This window comes from Sturnus vulgaris, chromosome 2, assembly GCF_052056855.1.
Source record: "Sturnus vulgaris isolate bStuVul1 chromosome 2, bStuVul1.hap1, whole genome shotgun sequence".
NCBI lineage: Eukaryota > Metazoa > Chordata > Aves > Passeriformes > Sturnidae > Sturnus > Sturnus vulgaris.
The window spans coordinates 11404007-11422290 of NC_142244.1; the positions used below are offsets into that span (position 1 = coordinate 11404007).

The window sequence follows — 18284 nt, forward strand, 5'->3', positions numbered from 1 at the left end:
GCCAGACTGACACTCTGCCATTACTTATCTAAGCAATATGTGATGTCATTAAAACTGTGTTTTTATCATAGTGGTTGGGCAAAGTGTCAAAGATTTGAGATGACAGGGAAGTGCAAAGGAATTCAAGAGCTGCCATAGTGAACTTTACTCCAAACAAAGTAACATATTTGAGAAATGGGAGCAAAAAATTAAAGGTCATTTGTTGAGCTGAGCTGATTTTCATACCAACAGACATACTGCATCTTTTTCCCCTGTGGCTTCATTCAAAGAGAAAAAGATGCCTTTGATGACACCTCCTGAAGGCTGTCTGCTGCAAAACCTTGTGCAGCACAGCTTTGATGAGCTGCTCAGATTCATAAAGCTGAAGACACTGATCACTCAAATGTAAGCAATGAAACACATTACTTAATTACTTACACACCCTTAACTGTAGTGGAAGGAACCAAAGGAAACCCAGACCTGTGTTTAGAAGCGCCGTGAAGGATATACTATGCAAAAAACATACCTAAGTTGCATTTGCATCATATTTGGATGGTTATGGTATGGTTTTCTTTCTCCTGCACTGGAAATAATTGGCACACAGATATAGGCAAACTGAGCATCCACGCTTCACACATGAATAATGCAGGGTTCTCTGTATAATCTGCCTCTTTGTCTCACCACAAACTTTAAAAACCTGTAATCTGCACTCCTGTATTTACCCAGTAAAGTGATTTGTAAATAAATGAGCTTCATAAGAATAAGTATTTTTTCATTTTTTTGCATGTGGAATACAGAGGGAATGAGGTTAAAAAACACACAGCAAGTCAATATCTGGGTGAGGTCTGTGGGACTCTATGCTCTATCTCTCTGCCAGAGAGGCTTTTGCTGACCCTCTCAGAATTTAGGTTAGAGAATGAATCATTGGAAAAGCTCAGATGATAATTTTATGGAAAAATGATCTCCAGAGATACAGTTTTCAGAATTATTTTCAAGTTTTAAGAGGAAGATCCTTCTGTCAGCAGAATGACTTTTTGTTCTAAGCTTTTTGCCTTTCTCAATGCCCCTAATTGCAGTTCAGTGAAACACTTAAAACCCCCCACGCTGTGGATCTTTAATGGGATACACCACTAATTACCTCACTTCCTAAACTCCACGCATGCAGGAGTTGTCAGTAATATACGACATCACTTGCTTACGTGTAAATCTGCTGATAGACAGAGAGGGAAATAGATTAAAAATCAGTCCCAACCCTCGAAGCCCAGAAACCACCCCATCTACTGAAGTCACTCAATAGGAGGAGTCATAAATTGCAGAAGCTAGACTACAGCTTTACTTTCTGCTTCCTACTCACTCACTTCTTTGGTGTCATTCAGTTGTGTTAGAAGTCTAGCATAAGGAAACACTCAATTTGCCACTTGTCTGTGGATACTACACATCACTTTTTTCTTCACTTCCACATGTTGAAATTGTGTTTCTTCATCTGTTTGATATTCTGGGTGAAATCAGGTAAGAACCATTAGCTTACTTACAATGTAGAACTTTCACTTTAATCAAACATTAAAAAAAAATGAATATTCCTTCATTTAAATTGGCTGAAAGATTAAGATAAAATCCTTTTAATTATGCCTAATGGAGCAGATGATCAGTAAAAAAATTCCAAAGCTTTTAAACTGAGACATAAGTTTCATTTTAAAGTAAATAGAACCAAACCTGATACTTTATCTCTGGCTTGTACTTTGCCCAGAGACCTGCTCAGGTATGTGCACTTTGTACAAAGTAGACGTAATCATGAAATAGTCTTAGTATACTCGTGTGAGTTTATTGGTTGTTGCTCATTTGATAGGTGCTTAGATTTTCAAGTTATGTGTTACATTTTAAATAGTAAAATTTAGTTACAAAAAAGACTGTGCACTTAAGATTTTCCCCTTTTCAACCACATAATTAAAATGCTTATCAACGTGCACAAGAAAGTTAAAATTATACATTAACTTGATTAAAACTAATTAAAATTAAACTTGCATTTGTAGCAGCCCAATGCCTCCGTGTGTGTTTTGATTGTACAGGAAAGAGTGAGTACTCCAACAAGAGTCCACAGAAGGCAGCTGGGTATTGCTTCCAGTATTCAATGAGAAATAGGAGTTTGAAAAACTTCCCCCAATGACTCCTTGCTAAACAATTCAAAGTATTAAATCTAGAAACCTGTTTGTAGTACTTATCTAATTCCACAGTAAAGACATCATCATTTCGGTTTTATTCTCTATTTACTTTTGAAAGAATAACTTCTGTCATTTCACAGCCAAGAGTAAAGGAGTTACTTCCCTTTGACATTTGCCAATTAGTAAATAGGTTTGGCAGTTAAAATAATTTCCTTGTGATAGTTTTCTCACTGCCATGGAACAGACTGTGTCTGGTGTATCTCACTGTCCTTCCACTGGCTTTAGAAGAAGTAATTTTTATTTCTACCAATCAGAGGATTAGAAAAAAAAATCAAAATATTTAAAGTGACAAAGAGCAAAATCTTATAATGAATCTTTTATATTTTAGATATGAAGGAGTGATTTTTAAGGATCAGTGATTAAACTTGGATTTAAAGACCACATCAGGCAAATGACAGTTTCATGTTGTACCTCTGAAACTATAATCAAGTGACTGGTTTTTATTTTCACTTTGTAGATGAATTTAATATAATGTAATTTATATTCTAATTTTATCATCATATATAAATATATGAAAACTAGAAATCGAATGTGACACATACTGTTAACATCTCCGGATCATGTCATGAGTGTGACTTTTATCAAGTTCTTGATTATTATTTTTATTAAATTCAGCTGAACAGTTCTGTTTCGGAACTTCTTGGACAAGTCCAAGCAATGAAATGAATTGCCTTCCTGTATTAGTTGTTAGTTAATAAACTGTCTAGAAATCTCAGTAAAAGTTATTTATATTATAATGTGTTTAAATGAGGAAAACAATTGTATTTATTTTGAAATATAATTCTGTGTTTTTCTCCATGTAATAACTGTAGTTACTGTCATAACATGATAATGGGCATGAAACTTTTGTCTGGTTGATTTGCAACAGGGAGTTTCAGGTTAATTTTAAAGCTGTGTAACTTCAAGCCTGCTCCTGTTTGGACTATACCCATAATTTTTTTGTGATGTCCAGCCCAGAGGTGGCCAATCTAGTCCTTGTAGATACATGGTTTGGCACTAGAAGTGATTGATCTAGTTCCCTAAACTAGTGTCTTTAGTGCCTTTATTGAATCTTTACTGCACCTTGAATGCTGTAATTCACATTGTTTAGTTTTGCTTAGACCTGAACTAGAGTATTGAACACATATTTCAGATATCTTGTAAGGCACCTACACTTGCCTTTTGCAGCTTTAAGAAGGGATGCAGTCTTGCTGTCCACCTCAGATATGGTGGATTGGATTCTGCCTGCAAGCTGTTCTCTGGGAAAAGGAGAAGGGCTGGAACTGCTTCTCTTATGACTCAAAAAAATTGAGAAATTCAGGAGTTTTTTTTTTTTTAATATTATTTTTAAGAAACTAAGAATATACTATTTCTTTTCTCACTTTCACTTTCTTGAAAGTGACTTGTTTTGCAAAGATTTTAATGACTAAAGAGTTGAGAAAGGTGCCATCAGGCACCAGGGAGACAAAAGAAGTCAAGAGATGGGCCAAAAACTTTGGGTAAAAACCTACTAACACCGTAACAAAGGTGAAGAGGCCATAGCAGAAGAACTGTGACAGGTGTTGGTGTTCTGCCAAGAGTCCTGAAGTGGTTTATCCACACAATGTGACCTCAGCAGGCAAAAGATATCTTTAAAGTGAGTACTTTGGATGTTGCTAACCAGATAGGGGAGAAATTTAGCCTTTTTAGACTCTTTTGAAAATCTCCATCCTCTTATTGACCAGCTTAACCTGGTACACCCTATCTGTCCAAGTACAGACAGAAATGCTAAATCCTACTGTTTGCCTTGTGCCATTATGTACATTGTGACCTTAATTCTTATTTTTTCAAACTCAGAGCAAGATTCTTTCTTTCTTGGTAATGGTGATCCAAAGCTAGGAAAGGATTCTGGATCATTCCTGTTTTGTCAGGCAGCTATTTTTTTATTTCTAGATGAAACAAAATAAGGTCTAAGGATTGGCAGCACAGCCACCCTCCAAAGAGGAAGAAACAACCACAGCAGCCTTCCTGTTTATACAGCACACACTTGTTGTGAAAAATTCTGAGAACCTGCCTTTGGTGGTGAAGTAAAAGATATACACTGACTACTAATTAGTACTTAAGGAGAAAAAGACACTGTTCAAGAAAAATTAGGATAATTTCACATTTGAAGGGTTTGGAGAAGCATAATGGTATCTGCAGAGTTACTAGTTGAACTTCGTGTGGTTCCTTGTTCAGTGCATGTATTGACACATCTTTACAAAAGTCAAGGGTAAAAAAAATGGAAGTTCTCCACTTTCAGTAGAAAGACATATGGAAAGAAAAGTGAGGAGGTGGTATTTCAGGTGGCCCAACTCATCAAATGACTGTCTAACATTTTCATCTTTTTCAGATGAGGAGCAAAAATGTCCCGAATTTACAGACCTTAACATAGGCAATGCTCTGTCTGGAACAGAACTCCATGTTCAGCTACTCCTATACACGAGGAAAAATCAAGATTGTTCTGAGAGACTCATTGAACACAACGTTACTGCATCTGAGTACCTGAATACAACCAAGAAAATTGTCTTTGTTATTCATGGCTTCAGGCCAACAGGATCTCCTCCAGCATGGCTGGGTGACATGAAGGAGCTTTTACTGTCTGTAGAGGATATTAATCTCATTATAGTTGATTGGAATCGTGGTGCTACCACTGTGAATTACATTACTGCTGTGGAAAACTGCAGAAAAGTTGCAGAAATACTGAAGAATTATATTGACCAGATGCTGGTAAGGCAGAGCATTGCATCTATTCTGAATAAGTGTCAAGAGCATGGTTTGAGTGGGAATGGGTATTTAAAATATATCTATAGAGAGGTCCAGTGAACAATATCAAATCACATTTCTTTAGAGAGGTATTACTAACTTTACATGCAGTTATTATTGCATATATTTAACTTCACCTGAGTTCTTGTTTCCCTTTCACTGAAATGTGCCTGAAAGTGCATCTGATTTCTTGAACCAGCTGGAAGTTTTAGTCTGGAAAGAGTGAATTCAGCAGTGGGGAAGTGAAGGGAGAGGTGTTCAAATAGCATGCAGTATAAACATTTTACAAAGGCATTGCACTACTCTTTTTACTATTAACCTACTATAAATAAAGGTTTTAAATGAAAAATGAACCGCTGGCAAAGTTACAAATATTAATTCCAAAATGGTATAAACTTCTTGTCTCTAGAGGCAGTTGCTGAAACCATAGTTGATGCCAGTGGTCTTAATTGGGCTATAGATTTATTGCTTGATCAAATGAACAAAACATGGCATGATGTTATTTATGCCATTGTCTGATTTGTCACGTGAATTTTCTTATTTTCTCATCACTTATTTCTCAGAAATTCAGAAATTTTTGAATGCTGTGCAGTAAAAAATATTGACATGGAATTTGAGAAAAACATCCAGCATTTTGAGAAGGGCTGAGGTGAAAGGAGGGAAAGCCTATCAGAATCTGTGCTCTGGGACTAGATTCAGTGATAGCAATTTTCAATTGTGCCAGTAGGTTTATTGTTATGGAATAAAAAAAAAAAAATAAATAGGACAATAAAAAGAGTCTCCAAGTGAATTGCTGTTTACAGATCTCCCTGGCAAACAGTGGCAGTGTGTGTGAGTCCTGAAAGTGGGGGAGGGAGGGGTCTGTAGTGTCCCACAGCTATCAGTTTCACACTTGCAAGCTGTTGTGATGCCTTTCTAATTAATTTTCAGACATATTAATGTTTCAGATCCTGTGTGTCTCCCCATCATTTTGCAGGGATTCCAACTAGGTCAGCTGACACTGTTTTAGAATTCTTTAGTAGGTTTTTATTTGGTTTTTTTTTTTAATACTGCCTGCTTTGTAGAATGGTCATTTTAAGGTATGCATTTGGTAACATTATTCAGCAGTTGTGTGGCATAAGTATTTATTAATGGTATTATGTTTTTAATTTACTTTATTGGAAGGATAAAGCAGGGAAATAGGGGTTATTTTCCTCATTCGTAGTTTTGATTTCTTATATCTGACAAATGTCTTCCTCTTCCCTTCCCTGCTCCCCATCTAACCAATGTGGCATTTCAGGAGAAATGTGACTCAAGCTTCCTTTTTACATTTTTCTAGGTAAAGAATTTCATAATTTCTACATTTTAACTAATATAGAACTGTAAACTGAAAGGAACTTCATGATACCTTTTTGATACCTTTTTTTTTTTTTTTTAGAGTTAGAAAGTCAGAAATATAATTTAAAGTAGTGAAAAAAGTGAAAACTAAATCAGCCTACTGATTTCTGTTCCATTAATTCTGTGTGTGACTGGCTTTGGTGTTTTTTTTCCCTTTATAGGTGGGTGGAGCTTCTCTTGACTCTGTGTACATGATTGGTGTTAGTCTTGGTGCTCATGTAGCTGGTTTTGTTGGCCAGAAGTATAATGGCAAACTTGGCAGAATTACAGGTAAGGCTTTTAATCCCAGTGTACATATTCTGTTGTACCTTGTAATGTTGTCAGAGCACTGAGACTTCGACAAACGAGAACTGAATATTTGATGACATACATGAGGAAAAATATAGCCCTGATAGCAGTTCAGGAAATTGAGCAAGTCTGCCTTCAGGACATAAATTACAGATTAAATTTTGCAACCTGGTTGCCTCTAGTCTCTCAAATGAAAATTGAGTGCTACAGCTAAATGCCACTTAAGTTAAATGATATGCTACCTGAGTGTCTGACTAGTTGTGTTCTGAAGATGAGAGCAGTTATATTGTGCACTTTGGTTTTATGAAGTGTATAATAGCTACAAGTATTTTCTGGGGAAAAGAAAAAACAAATTCTCCTGATTTGGTCCCCAAAGCTGTTGGTTTATATTTATCTGAATAAATGAGAGATGAGCACATCTAGTTATGGAAAGAAATTCATAGATATGGGTTGATCAGTCTTGTGGTAGGAATGTTTGCTTTTCTTAGCAAGCTGAATAGAAAAATTATGCTTTTTATTTAAAAAAAATATATACCAAGAGAATGAAAAGTCACTGCTGAATAATGCTCAGATGTAAGTCTTCTATACATCTGTAGAAGGAGCCCAGGGTTTATGATCCAAATGTTGTTTTTATTCAGGTCTGGATCCAGCAGGCCCCTCGTTCACTGGAGAACCACCAGAGCGCAGACTGGATGCTACTGATGCACAGTTTGTGGATGTAATCCATTCAGATATTGATGGTAAAAACATAGCCTTGACTTGCCTATTTCAGCCTGAGGAAAGGCAGGAAAGCGAAAGAGAAGGGATAAGCTGTTTCAGTAACATCCAAATAGTGCTGCAGGAGAATATTTTGTGTTACTGAGAACGTTCTTTTGCTGGGCCAGTGTGTATGAGCACAGAGGTTGTAAGCACATGTTTATCACTGAATTAATCCCTTCTGAGACAGGCTCTGCTGTATCAATTTAGTACACCACAGAGCCACTGCTTAAAATACTAAATCACATTACTGTAAGGTTAAAAAGAAGAACATTGTAAAGTCTGCTTCATCTATGCTTTAATCTCTGGTTTCAGTTTTTCCTCAAAATTATAAATAAACCTTTAATACCACAAATGTCCTATTATTTGTGTTGTTTCATATCAGTTTCCCTCATAATATTCAATTTAAGTATTTTCCTATACAAATTTAAATGTGAGGATGTAAAATACCAACTTTTGTAATGTTCCCCTATGTGAATAAAGATAATGTGTGGTAAAAAGGGAGGCAGGTCCGATTGAATTAACTCTTACTCATGGAATTTTGCTTACTTTTATAGGACAGATACAGTTTTTCCTACTTTAAATTACTGCTAATAATAGTGTACTTCAGACTCCAATGTCCTGCAAAAAATGGAAAAATTTACTCTAATGAAAATTGCACTGGGAAAGAATTTTGGTTGCTGGAGAGAACGTGAATTTCATAAATTTATTTATGTAAATAATATTTCAGTTACATCTGTCTCTGTTCTTTCCCTTTTGCAGCAGTAGGAATCTTACACAATTTTGTATACATTTGTGTACAGCATTTTACATATATATAATTTTCTTAAAGAGAAAAAAACCCTTGACTTTTATTTCATAGTATGACTTCGATTTACAGTATAGAAAGAATGGTATAATTTCCATAATTTTCTTTAAAATTTCCATGATTTTTAGAGTGAATGTGATGATAAATAATTGCCTTTGTAATTCTGTTAATGTTTTTTTTTTAATTCATAATGTTTTTACTCTAGTACTAGGTTTCAAGAAGCCTTTAGGAACCATTGATTTCTATCCAAATGGAGGAATGGATCAGCCTGGTTGTCCAAAAACATTTTTAAGTGGTAAATAAAAATATGTTTAATTAATGAGAAGAAAAATTTGAGATCAAATTTAAAAAGGTTAAATTGAATTGAATGTACACTGCACTTAGTCAGTGATATGGGACCTGAGACTGTATTCTTTTTTTCCATCCTTATGCATCAAATGAAAAATAATAAAGATATTTGAAAATAATCTTGCTATAACATACATATCCCATCATATCATTAATATTGGCGTGACTGGCATGATTCATCAGTATATATATATACATTTTATATATATATATATATCAGTATATATAATGAATATACTGATCATTATTTTTCCATGGTTGTATGGGTCCAGGCATGGAGGAAGGTGTTTGTGTCCCAGTGGTTCAGGCAGGATTCCTTGCCTATGACATGGAAGGCAAGGCTTCCACATCCCCACTGTGGTTTAGGTTCCTCCTGGCTGGCAATGATGAGCTAGGTTTTGGCATCAGATATGTCTTTTAGACTCTAGAATGGAAAAGGTTTTATGAAATGGTCTTTTGATGCAGAATTTTGCTTATTTCAACTTCCATGAGTGTTAGACAAGGTTGCTGGCAATTATTTTTGCTTGCTCTTCTGGATATATTTGTTTCTGTCAGTGTTTCTCATTACTAAACTGCACAGTGCTGCTACCACTTAGAGCTGCTGCAAAGGCATAAGGCTTCCACTTGTGTCTGTGAGTATGGGAGAATCCCTTAAGCCAGCCAAATGGTCATCTCTACAATTCCCAAAGTTTGCTTTTTCAGAAAAGGAAGGAATTTATTTTTCCAGAAAAGTAGAGAGAAGAATGTCTGAAGTGTTCCTCATAGTGATTTTTTTTGGCCAAAACTGTCATTCAGAGAGTAGTAAAGCACTGGCACAGATTTCATGGAGAAGTTGTGGATGTACCACAGGATGAACCCTGGAAGTGTTCGAGGCCAGGTTGGATGGAGCTCTGATGTAGTGTAGTGGAAGGTGTTCCTGCCCAAGGCAGAGGGGTTGAAACAAGATGATATTTAAGGTCCCTTCCAACTCAAACCATTCTATGATTTTACTTATACAACACCATTTTTCATTAATAAAAAGTATATTCTTTTTATATTTTTTTTTCTTTCCTGAAGGGTTGAAATTTTTTAAATGTGGCCATCAGAGATCTGTCTTCCTCTTTTTATCATCTTTGAAAAGCAAGTGCGACATAATTACATATCCTTGTGACTCTTACTTGGATTACAAGAGAGGAAAATGTATTGATTGTGATGCTTTCCAACCAATGTCCTGCCCAGTGCTGGGTAAGTGTTACCATATCTGTTCTGGGCTGGGTGAGATTTCCTGGGAAGTTAAAGTAGATTAGAGTTCATGAGTTTGTCTGCTTTATAGTTATCTGTGTTAGGCACAGGTGCTGACTGCTCCTACTCTTTGGTCTTTATGCTTTCTGGTCTGGAATGGATTCAGTGTTTCCCCTTCTAGAGAGGAACTGCTAGTGTTTAGTTCATCACTTCAGTCTTTAGAAGTGTCTTATGAGCCCTAGAGGACCTGTGGTTTTTATTTAAGAGTATTAATGTTTAAAGCAACTTTATGGCTTATTTCACTCTTCCTTTGGAATCAAGATTTTATTTAGAGGGGATTTGAATTGTTTTGGGGGTTTGTTGCTTTTAGAGAGGATCTGGGTGAAGTTTGAAAAGAGCTACAATAGTGTGAGCATTTCCTTGTTGGCAGGGTTTTCTTAAGAATGAAATTTAAACAATACATAATTAGAACTTAACTTTCAGTTTTTATCTTATCCTTTTTTGAGCCCTTATGCTGGGATGTGCATGCTATATTGCATCAGGTTAGAAAGAAAAGGATAGATAAATCTGTGTGCTATTTTATGATAAAAACTCTGACCACAATGAGCCTTTATAGTAGAAAAGAAAGACTCCAGAGCTCCTTCAGCAAGGTTATTAGCCATGCCTGATGCACTTGTACAGAATGCCCAAGATAGAGGTGGAGAAATATTTCTTCAGTGTGCTGCTGACTCTGGGAACTGAGTGGAGAAGCAGCATCCTTCTGCTGCAAGCTTTCCTGCTTCCTGCTTTGCAGTGGCAGCTGTGCAGCCTGGAATTAGCCCTCCTTGTCCAAGCAGAGAGATTAACAGGGAGAGAACAGGATCATCCATTCTAGAAACAAGGACTGTTATCAAACCCCAGTGACAGGAATCATGGAATTATGCAAATTTCTTTCTATGTTAAATCCTTGAGCTTAGGGGGTTTGCAGAGTTTCTTATATTTTATTAAACAATATCTACAAATAGGCTAAAGAATTTAAAAATATTTAATGATTCAAAAGAAAGAAAGGAAATCTATTCTGTAAGTGCTCCCTGCAAATTTTTGGGCTACAGTTTTGGGTTTATTTTTGTTACCTCTGCAGGATTTTGTAGGCAATACTTTTTGGAGTTAGTGTCTAGACTAAAGAGGTAACTATTACATTATGGCATTTTAGTGATACTAATATATTAGAGGAAGTAAATACTTGCATACTACAGTCTGTTTTACTCAGAGGATTCCTTCTTTTTTCTCGTCAGTTTTCTTTCACAGAGAATATTTAAGAAAATTAAAGCCAAATTTGTCACTGTGTGAGATTCATTTGTGTAAACATTTGCATATCATGATTTTGCTAAATGTCTGAAATGAAATATTTAAACTTTGGATTTCAGGTTATCATGCTGATAGATGGAAAAACCGGCTGATACCGTATAGCTCACCAACAAAAGCTTACTTTGATACCTCGGGCCAGGACCCATTCTGCAGTGAGTGACTAAAGACATGCATAAAAACGCTTTATAAAAAATTATCACTGTTATTTTTTAGCTGATCTGGAGTGAAAACATGTTAAAAGTAGCAAGTTAAGGCTAGCCACTGTGTAAGATGATGTAAAAAGCCATGAACTAAGTGTTAGTTCACAGACTGGAGGAAGAAGAAGAATGATGGTGTGTGAAGTGGGAAAGAAATGTAACTTTTAAAGTAGTGAGATAGACTGCCAAGAGGAAGAAGGAAGACAGAAAATGAGAATCAAGTGGGAGGGCAAAAGCTGGATTGATGGAACCTGCTTAGATGGGAGTGCTGCTGCCATTTTCAGAGAGCAGGAAAGGGAAGTAAGAGTGCCCTGGGTGGAGGACAAAAAAGAGCCACCTCTGTGTTCCATCCCGGGAGCAGATCACCCTACAGTCAGCAAAAGCTGCTGCATGTCTCCCCAGGAGTAAAACAGTGAAGAGAAAACTCGGCTGACAGCTTCAGGGTTATACAATTATTAGACAATGAGCTTTCATGGCATGGGCTTCAGCTGCAGCAGTTTATATATTGGATATCTACCTACCCATGTGGGTACATCCTAGATTCTCATCCAATTTCAGTTTGTATTAAAATACTTCATCACCCTGAACGAGTGCAACACACACTTCTAATCAGTTATGTTTAAGGTTCTTTCATTTAGGGTTTGGGGATAGGCTTGCAGGGAATTCATGTGAAGTTAGGTTTTCCCATTAGTTTTGTCCATCATTTTGGCAAGTTTTATGACCAGGGATACACGGTCCTAGTCATGCTTGCTGATATCCCTGTATCTTCCAAAGCATTGAGGAGAGGTGAATGAAGTGATGGATTTTACATAATTTTTTTCTTTTTACATAAAATTTACATAAAATAACACAGCTTCCCAATGTCTTTCAGCTCAACCCAAACCTGGTACTACTGTTCTCCCCTGCCCCCTCTCTGGTGGTGGTAGAAGAGAAAAAAGAGGGAGAGAAATATCAAAGATAGGAGGAGGCACATGGAGCAGAATAAGTAATATTGTAATGACAGTATAAATTTAAAGGAAAATATGCAAAATCAAGAAGAAAAAAACTATGCAAAGTCAGGAAGCAAAACAAACCAGTCTGAAAAAGATTTATTTATAAATAAATAAAGGAGAGAATGATAATAAGCAACATGCCGAAAAATAAAGGAAGTTTTACTTGGTGTCCTGACTGGGAGCAGGAAAGGTGTGTGGTTCCAGTACTGGTGATGGCTACAGAAGTCCAGGTCAGGGTTTCTGAGGGTGCAAGGCAGGTCAGCTTTTTATTCTCCTTTGAACTGGTAGTGTAAAAGTAAAGAGTCCCTATCATCTACCAGTGAATGCATTTAACACTGTTTCTTGTTGAGGTCATTTTTTTGACTCTCATGATTTCCTATTTCTTCCTGCAGTGTATAATTACATACTGGACATTACTACCTGGAATAAAAGCACTAGGAAAGGTTTCATTAAAGTTAAAATAACAGACTATGCTGGGAATACAGTAGAGTCACAGATGAATAGGTATGTTGCTCTTTGTCTTTAAATCTTTTTTTATCACTTTGTAGGACTAATTTTCTGAGTTTTCTAAAGTTTTTAACTTGTTAGCTTGTAAGTTGAAAAATATCTTGAGTTTGTTAAAACTCAGCCATGGCACCAATTCCTGGATGTGGCTCAGTGTCAGGGGCAATGCCCTTGCACTGAAACAATCCTTTCCCAGGTCCTTGCTTGATACTGGTTTGAATCCTGTGCTAGCTGTCCTCGTTCATACTCAAGGTTGATGCATCTCACAAGATTTCCCAGTTTAATGATAATGCTTAGCAATAATGAATATTACTCAGTTAACAAAAGCCTGACTAAATATTTTTCTTTAGTGAAGCTTCAACATTTCAGCAATATAAAAGAGTCAAAATACTGACTGGATTTCACCGAGACATTGAAAACATTGCAAAAATTTCCTTGACCTATTCTACAAAGACTTTAATAGGCCCAAAGCACAAGCTTAGGATTCTTCAGATGAAGCTGAAATCTCTCAATAATCCAAAAAGGTGAGTGTTTGCCATGTATCACAGCTGAGTGTCAACTCAGGTGCTCAGAATGTTTCTCAGTAAACTGTATTTCCCTGCAATATTTTTTTTAATTGCATATTACTCCTGATGATCAAATTGGTCATGTGGAAGAGCTGCTGTGTACATTGACATTTAGTGCACAGCAGCTTGTACATGGAGGTGTCACACATGCTGTGTGTCACAGCTGTGCTTTCAAGGACCAGCCTGACTTACACCTGCATGGTCAGCTTCTCCTCCATAAGATAAATTTTACCAAGCGCTTTTCTGATTTTCTCATGTGTCTGTACAGAGCTTTTCACACTCAGGTGTGAAATTGAGCACTTCAGCGACATGTGCAACTGGAATAGTTTTTTTGGTCTTATTGGTGAAGGTAAAAAGTTATTCTAAGATCAGAACACAGTCTGTGTCTGCTTCCAGTTAAAATTAAATAATCTGCTTATTTGTTCATTTTTGGTTTTTTTGTTTGTTTTTGTAATTGAGTGTAATTACTAATGTTTATTAATTCTGATTTAAAATATTTCAGCAGTATTCTACATATTCATTTTTTAAATCTCCAAATTTACTTGTACAGTAACACTAGCAATTAAATTTTGCATTTGCATCTTGTGAAAAGAACATATTACATGGAATAGGTAAGAAATATCCAGGAGTAGCAAGAATACTGTATTTGAGAGTTGTTACTTTGTTTCTTATTAATGTCAGCTTTAAGAAAGTCAGAATTTAAAATAAAAACCTAGAAATGTTTATCAAATAAGTAATATCAAATGAGTAATGAGTGAGGATAATATTACAATACTTAATAAATCTTAAGTCTTAAATCTTAAATCTTATTTTATTAACTTGAGATGTAACATTTGAAGATTTCTTATATGGTGTATGATAATAGCCTAGTAGAAATTGGGTATGATACTTTGCAAAAAATTATGAAACCTTCTTAAATTCATCTACTATTATAGATTTACCGAGAAAAAGGAGATGAATGGGAGAGAGTTAGGAAGAAACAAAACACTCAATATTCAAAATAGTATTCCAGAATGTACATACATTTGACTTTATTTACTTATTGAAAGCCATAAGTCTCAAGATCTCAGGTGAAAATGGCATGATTTTATTTGAAATAATTTGGTGATGAGAGAGAGTGAAAAGTTCTAAATCATATTCCAATTTTTTTCTCAGTCCAGTGGTGATAAATCAGAAGATATATTTTGTGTAAGCCTGTCAGCACTTGGGACTTTTTAAAATAATGATCTAGCAAGAAAACAAGAAAGATTTTCAGTGAACAGCCCTTACAGGGTTTAACTTTTCATTCCTGTTAGTCTGACTCTTGTTAGTTTAAAAGTAAGAAGCACTTGATATGCTTTAATATAGGATCCACTAAAGTCCTTCGTGTAGAGCCTCATCAGATTGCAGCTGTAGAGGCATGTTAGATACTTTTAGAGAACACTAAAAAATACTATATTGAATCAGCATGTGAAGGTAATTTAAATGCAGATGTTACAGCATTATTGCTTGGTATAATTACCTAATTGCTCATTGTAATTATACTAACCTATATTTACCTTATTTACATATAATTACAACAATTACTTAAATACAGGATGATCAACTAGAAACTACATTAAAAATATTCAAATTATTCACAACAAAGTAGTAGATAAAAACCAAGGGACAGACGCAGGGATAAAAGACAATAGGAGTCCCAGTCTCCCGAGGTCTGGGTTAATGGCAAACTGTGGGAGTTTGGGGATTATCACAGACAATTGTCTGCTGGAGTGGTCTACTATTCACACAGATGGTGTGTGAATATGGGAGCGCTGAAAGGTACATATAATTTTCATGCTTTTCTTTGATCCCTGAGATAAATCATTTCTGCTCACCCGTGAAACCAGAAGGCTTTGCTAACTTGTGCATGTCCAGGTGTCAGTTATCCCCAAAAGCTTATAAACCTGTCAGTGAATTCAAACTCAGTTAAAGGGGAAGGTGAATGTCTCAAAGATATTTCTCATCTGTCATTAGCCCAGACACTTCTGGGTTTTTTTGAAAGAAACAAGAAACAAAACAAGAACAGAGATAATATACAGAAGACCTTGTAAATACCTCTTCTGAACAAGTGGAGCATGCCCGTGCTTTTTAGTAGACAGCAGAGAATCCATTTGTGTTGAGGGGTTAAGGAAGCCTCACCAAACAAAAGCATTTTTTGTGTTTTGCTCCTTGTTGGTGAACCTGCTCTCTGCTCCTGTGAGGCATTCCTGTTACTCAGTAATCACAAGCTGAGATGGATTGCACTTCAAATGAGATAAAATATGTTGGGAAATATAAGCTTTTATTTCTAGAATTCAACATTATGGTTTGGCTAGGTATTTTGTCCTCTGTGCAAAACTACTATAATAATGAAACAATTAAAATCAAAACAAATTGTTGATGAAGGAGTGGATGAAATTCTATGCTTTGCATTGTACAGAACCCCAGAATTCATCTTGATATTTTTAGTCATAAAATTACTGTCATTACTTTGTGTAGACCTTAAAAGGTGTCATATTCTTAAGTAGAAATCTGACATCCTTTCACATACAGACAGGTCGAGCCTTAACTGGTTGGAAATCTCATATGAATGGGCAAAACCAGAAATGCCTGGTGTGCTGTTCTCTCCTTTTGCTATTTCACTCTATTTTACATCCCAGGCTGAAATGAACTGTGTGGTATAGCCATATCTATGAGTTCAGAGCAATAGAGAAGATAATTTTAAATAAAATAAGTCGCATAGCTTGTATGCAATGGAGGTGCCATTAGAGGGTGTGTCCTTCATTTGGCTGTTCACCCATCTCTCCCCATACATTAAAATAATGCATGAAGAGCAGGACTGTGACCTGCCTCTGCCTTAAAAGGCAGAGCACTTATATTGACCTCAAAAAGCATGTTTTTCATGTATATGTGGCTCCCTGTGTGGCCTCTTTATGTGTTCGTGCAGTATTAGTCAGCTGTAAGTTTTCTAGGTGTTTAGGAGACAAATGGCTCTCTTGCATTAAATTTTTTTACACGTGCTGTCATTGCAAGTGAAAGAGAAAATATTATGATGTGGTTCTTTACTTTCCTATGTAAAATAAAAGCTGAGAATTTTCCTACCAAGGGAACTCAAAATAAATTATTCAGGCCCTATGTTAACAGGAATTGCCCAGATTTTGTGTCATGCTGCAAAAGATTTAATTTGAATGCAGATTAATAGCAATAATGGATTAAATGCTGCATCTTTGTACTTCAGACCAGTGTGATACACTTCTCTGCATCATCCAGCTGATGTTTAGTTGTTTTTCAGTCTGTCAAAGCTACTCTAGGAATGCATGAAATAGGATATAAACTTAGACAAGGAGACACTTTTTATCCTAAGTACTGTCTCTGAGAGCTGGTAAATACTGGACGTTTAATAATTCAAATACTGAAATATTTTTCTGTTAAAGTTAACTTTTTCTATTATGATTATTTTTTCTTTTTCTGCTTTTGTAGGCTAAAGCTGTGCAGATTCGATTTTGTACTGGTGGAGAATACTGAACTGACCTTCAAACCTATTCCTTGCTCTGAGAGGGGTACATGAAAAGAGGGCTCCTACTAACCTAATTTCTCTCGGAGCAGTGACATTTTGATGCTTCCTCAGGATAAAGACTGCAATGAGAAAGGAAATGAGATAAACTAGATTTATTTTTTGAGAGTCTACCTGATAATGTGCAGTACTTGCTCTGAGTGCCTTAGGCTGAAATTAATTGAAAAGTTCAGACATGTATGTGCTTGGAAAATTATTTGAGTAAAGTAAATGTATCATGCTGGAGAACATGCAGTGGTCTGTTCATTACTATTTGTTAGCAATGAAGCAACTATTGAATTAAATATGAATTATCTGCATAATCCTGGCACATTATTTGTCATATGTATATTTAAATATTTATTATTTGTAATGGCTTTTACATGGAAACATAATGGTCTGTCTACTAAGTGAATTTAATATACTGTACATGTGATCTACGGATCTAATATACAACAGTTTTGCTGTGCTGTGTTCATTGGATAAATGAATTCACTTTTTCTCTTTATATGATGTCTCAGTATGAGAAGTGGAACAATAATATTTGTGAGTACATTTGTAAATTTTCCAGTTTAAATCTGTTGTCTTTATGCTCATTGTAGATGAATGCTATTGCAGGCATTCAGATTTTTTTTTTTAATAAACACTGTGGACAATGTAGTGTTGTTTCAGATACAAAGTAATCTAATGCCTATTCTGAAGAGAATAACTTAGAAGTTAAATAAATGTATTTTCATTTTATTTCTGTTTGGGCCTCTTGGAATTAGAGCTGCTCCTCGGGTTCAGACTGATGACAGCTTTCCACCTATTGGGATGTGAGCAGGTATAAATGGTACAAAAAGATTGCCTCCTTCAATTCAGAAAAAAACGTTTTCTTGCCCCAGACTGCCTTTCCTGATGGAACTGATTGGAGGACAGATGGGTTTATTTTTCTTCTGTAAGGCTGTTCTATGTGTTTCATGCTGATTTCTCATGCAAATGCATCCTGTGCACATTATCCATGTCCTTTCCTTCCTATGCCCCCTCTGTCCCTGTGCTTGACAGCAATGCTTGGTTGAACCTGTTGACCAATTTCATCTGAATGTCAGTGGAGTGGGAAGTCCAAAACCTGTGAATTGTATGTTTTGTTGTGAGTCAAAAGCTGGTTTGCAAGAAGATGGAATGCAGTGACCTAAGGCAGGCAGGCACGTTTTCACAGCTGAAGACAGCTCCAGCATGCTGGCCAGTCCATGCAAAGCTCTGAAAAATCCATTGCAGGTGCTTTTACTTGTCCAGAAAAACGAAAAATATATAGACTTTTGGACAGACATGCTTATGGACTGACCCTTTAAAAAAATTTAATTCTAGAGAAATAGCAATTACATTA

The 18284-nt window shown here is 36.0% G+C and overlaps 1 protein-coding gene across 1 annotated transcript; it reads left to right on the forward strand.

Annotated features, from left to right (window-relative positions):
• Window positions 1-1222: 1222 nt before the first annotated feature.
• LIPI (lipase I) lies at window positions 1223-17659 on the forward strand. The gene is made up of 10 exons (XM_014872984.2): window positions 1223-1488; window positions 4549-4925; window positions 6500-6608; window positions 7265-7366; window positions 8396-8485; window positions 9595-9762; window positions 11166-11258; window positions 12688-12799; window positions 13150-13323; window positions 16846-17659. Exons 1-10 carry the CDS (start codon window positions 1440-1442, stop codon window positions 16931-16933), a joined length of 1362 nt encoding a protein of 453 aa, XP_014728470.2. The 5' UTR covers window positions 1223-1439; the 3' UTR covers window positions 16934-17659.
• The last annotated feature ends 625 nt before the right edge of the window (window positions 17660-18284 follow it).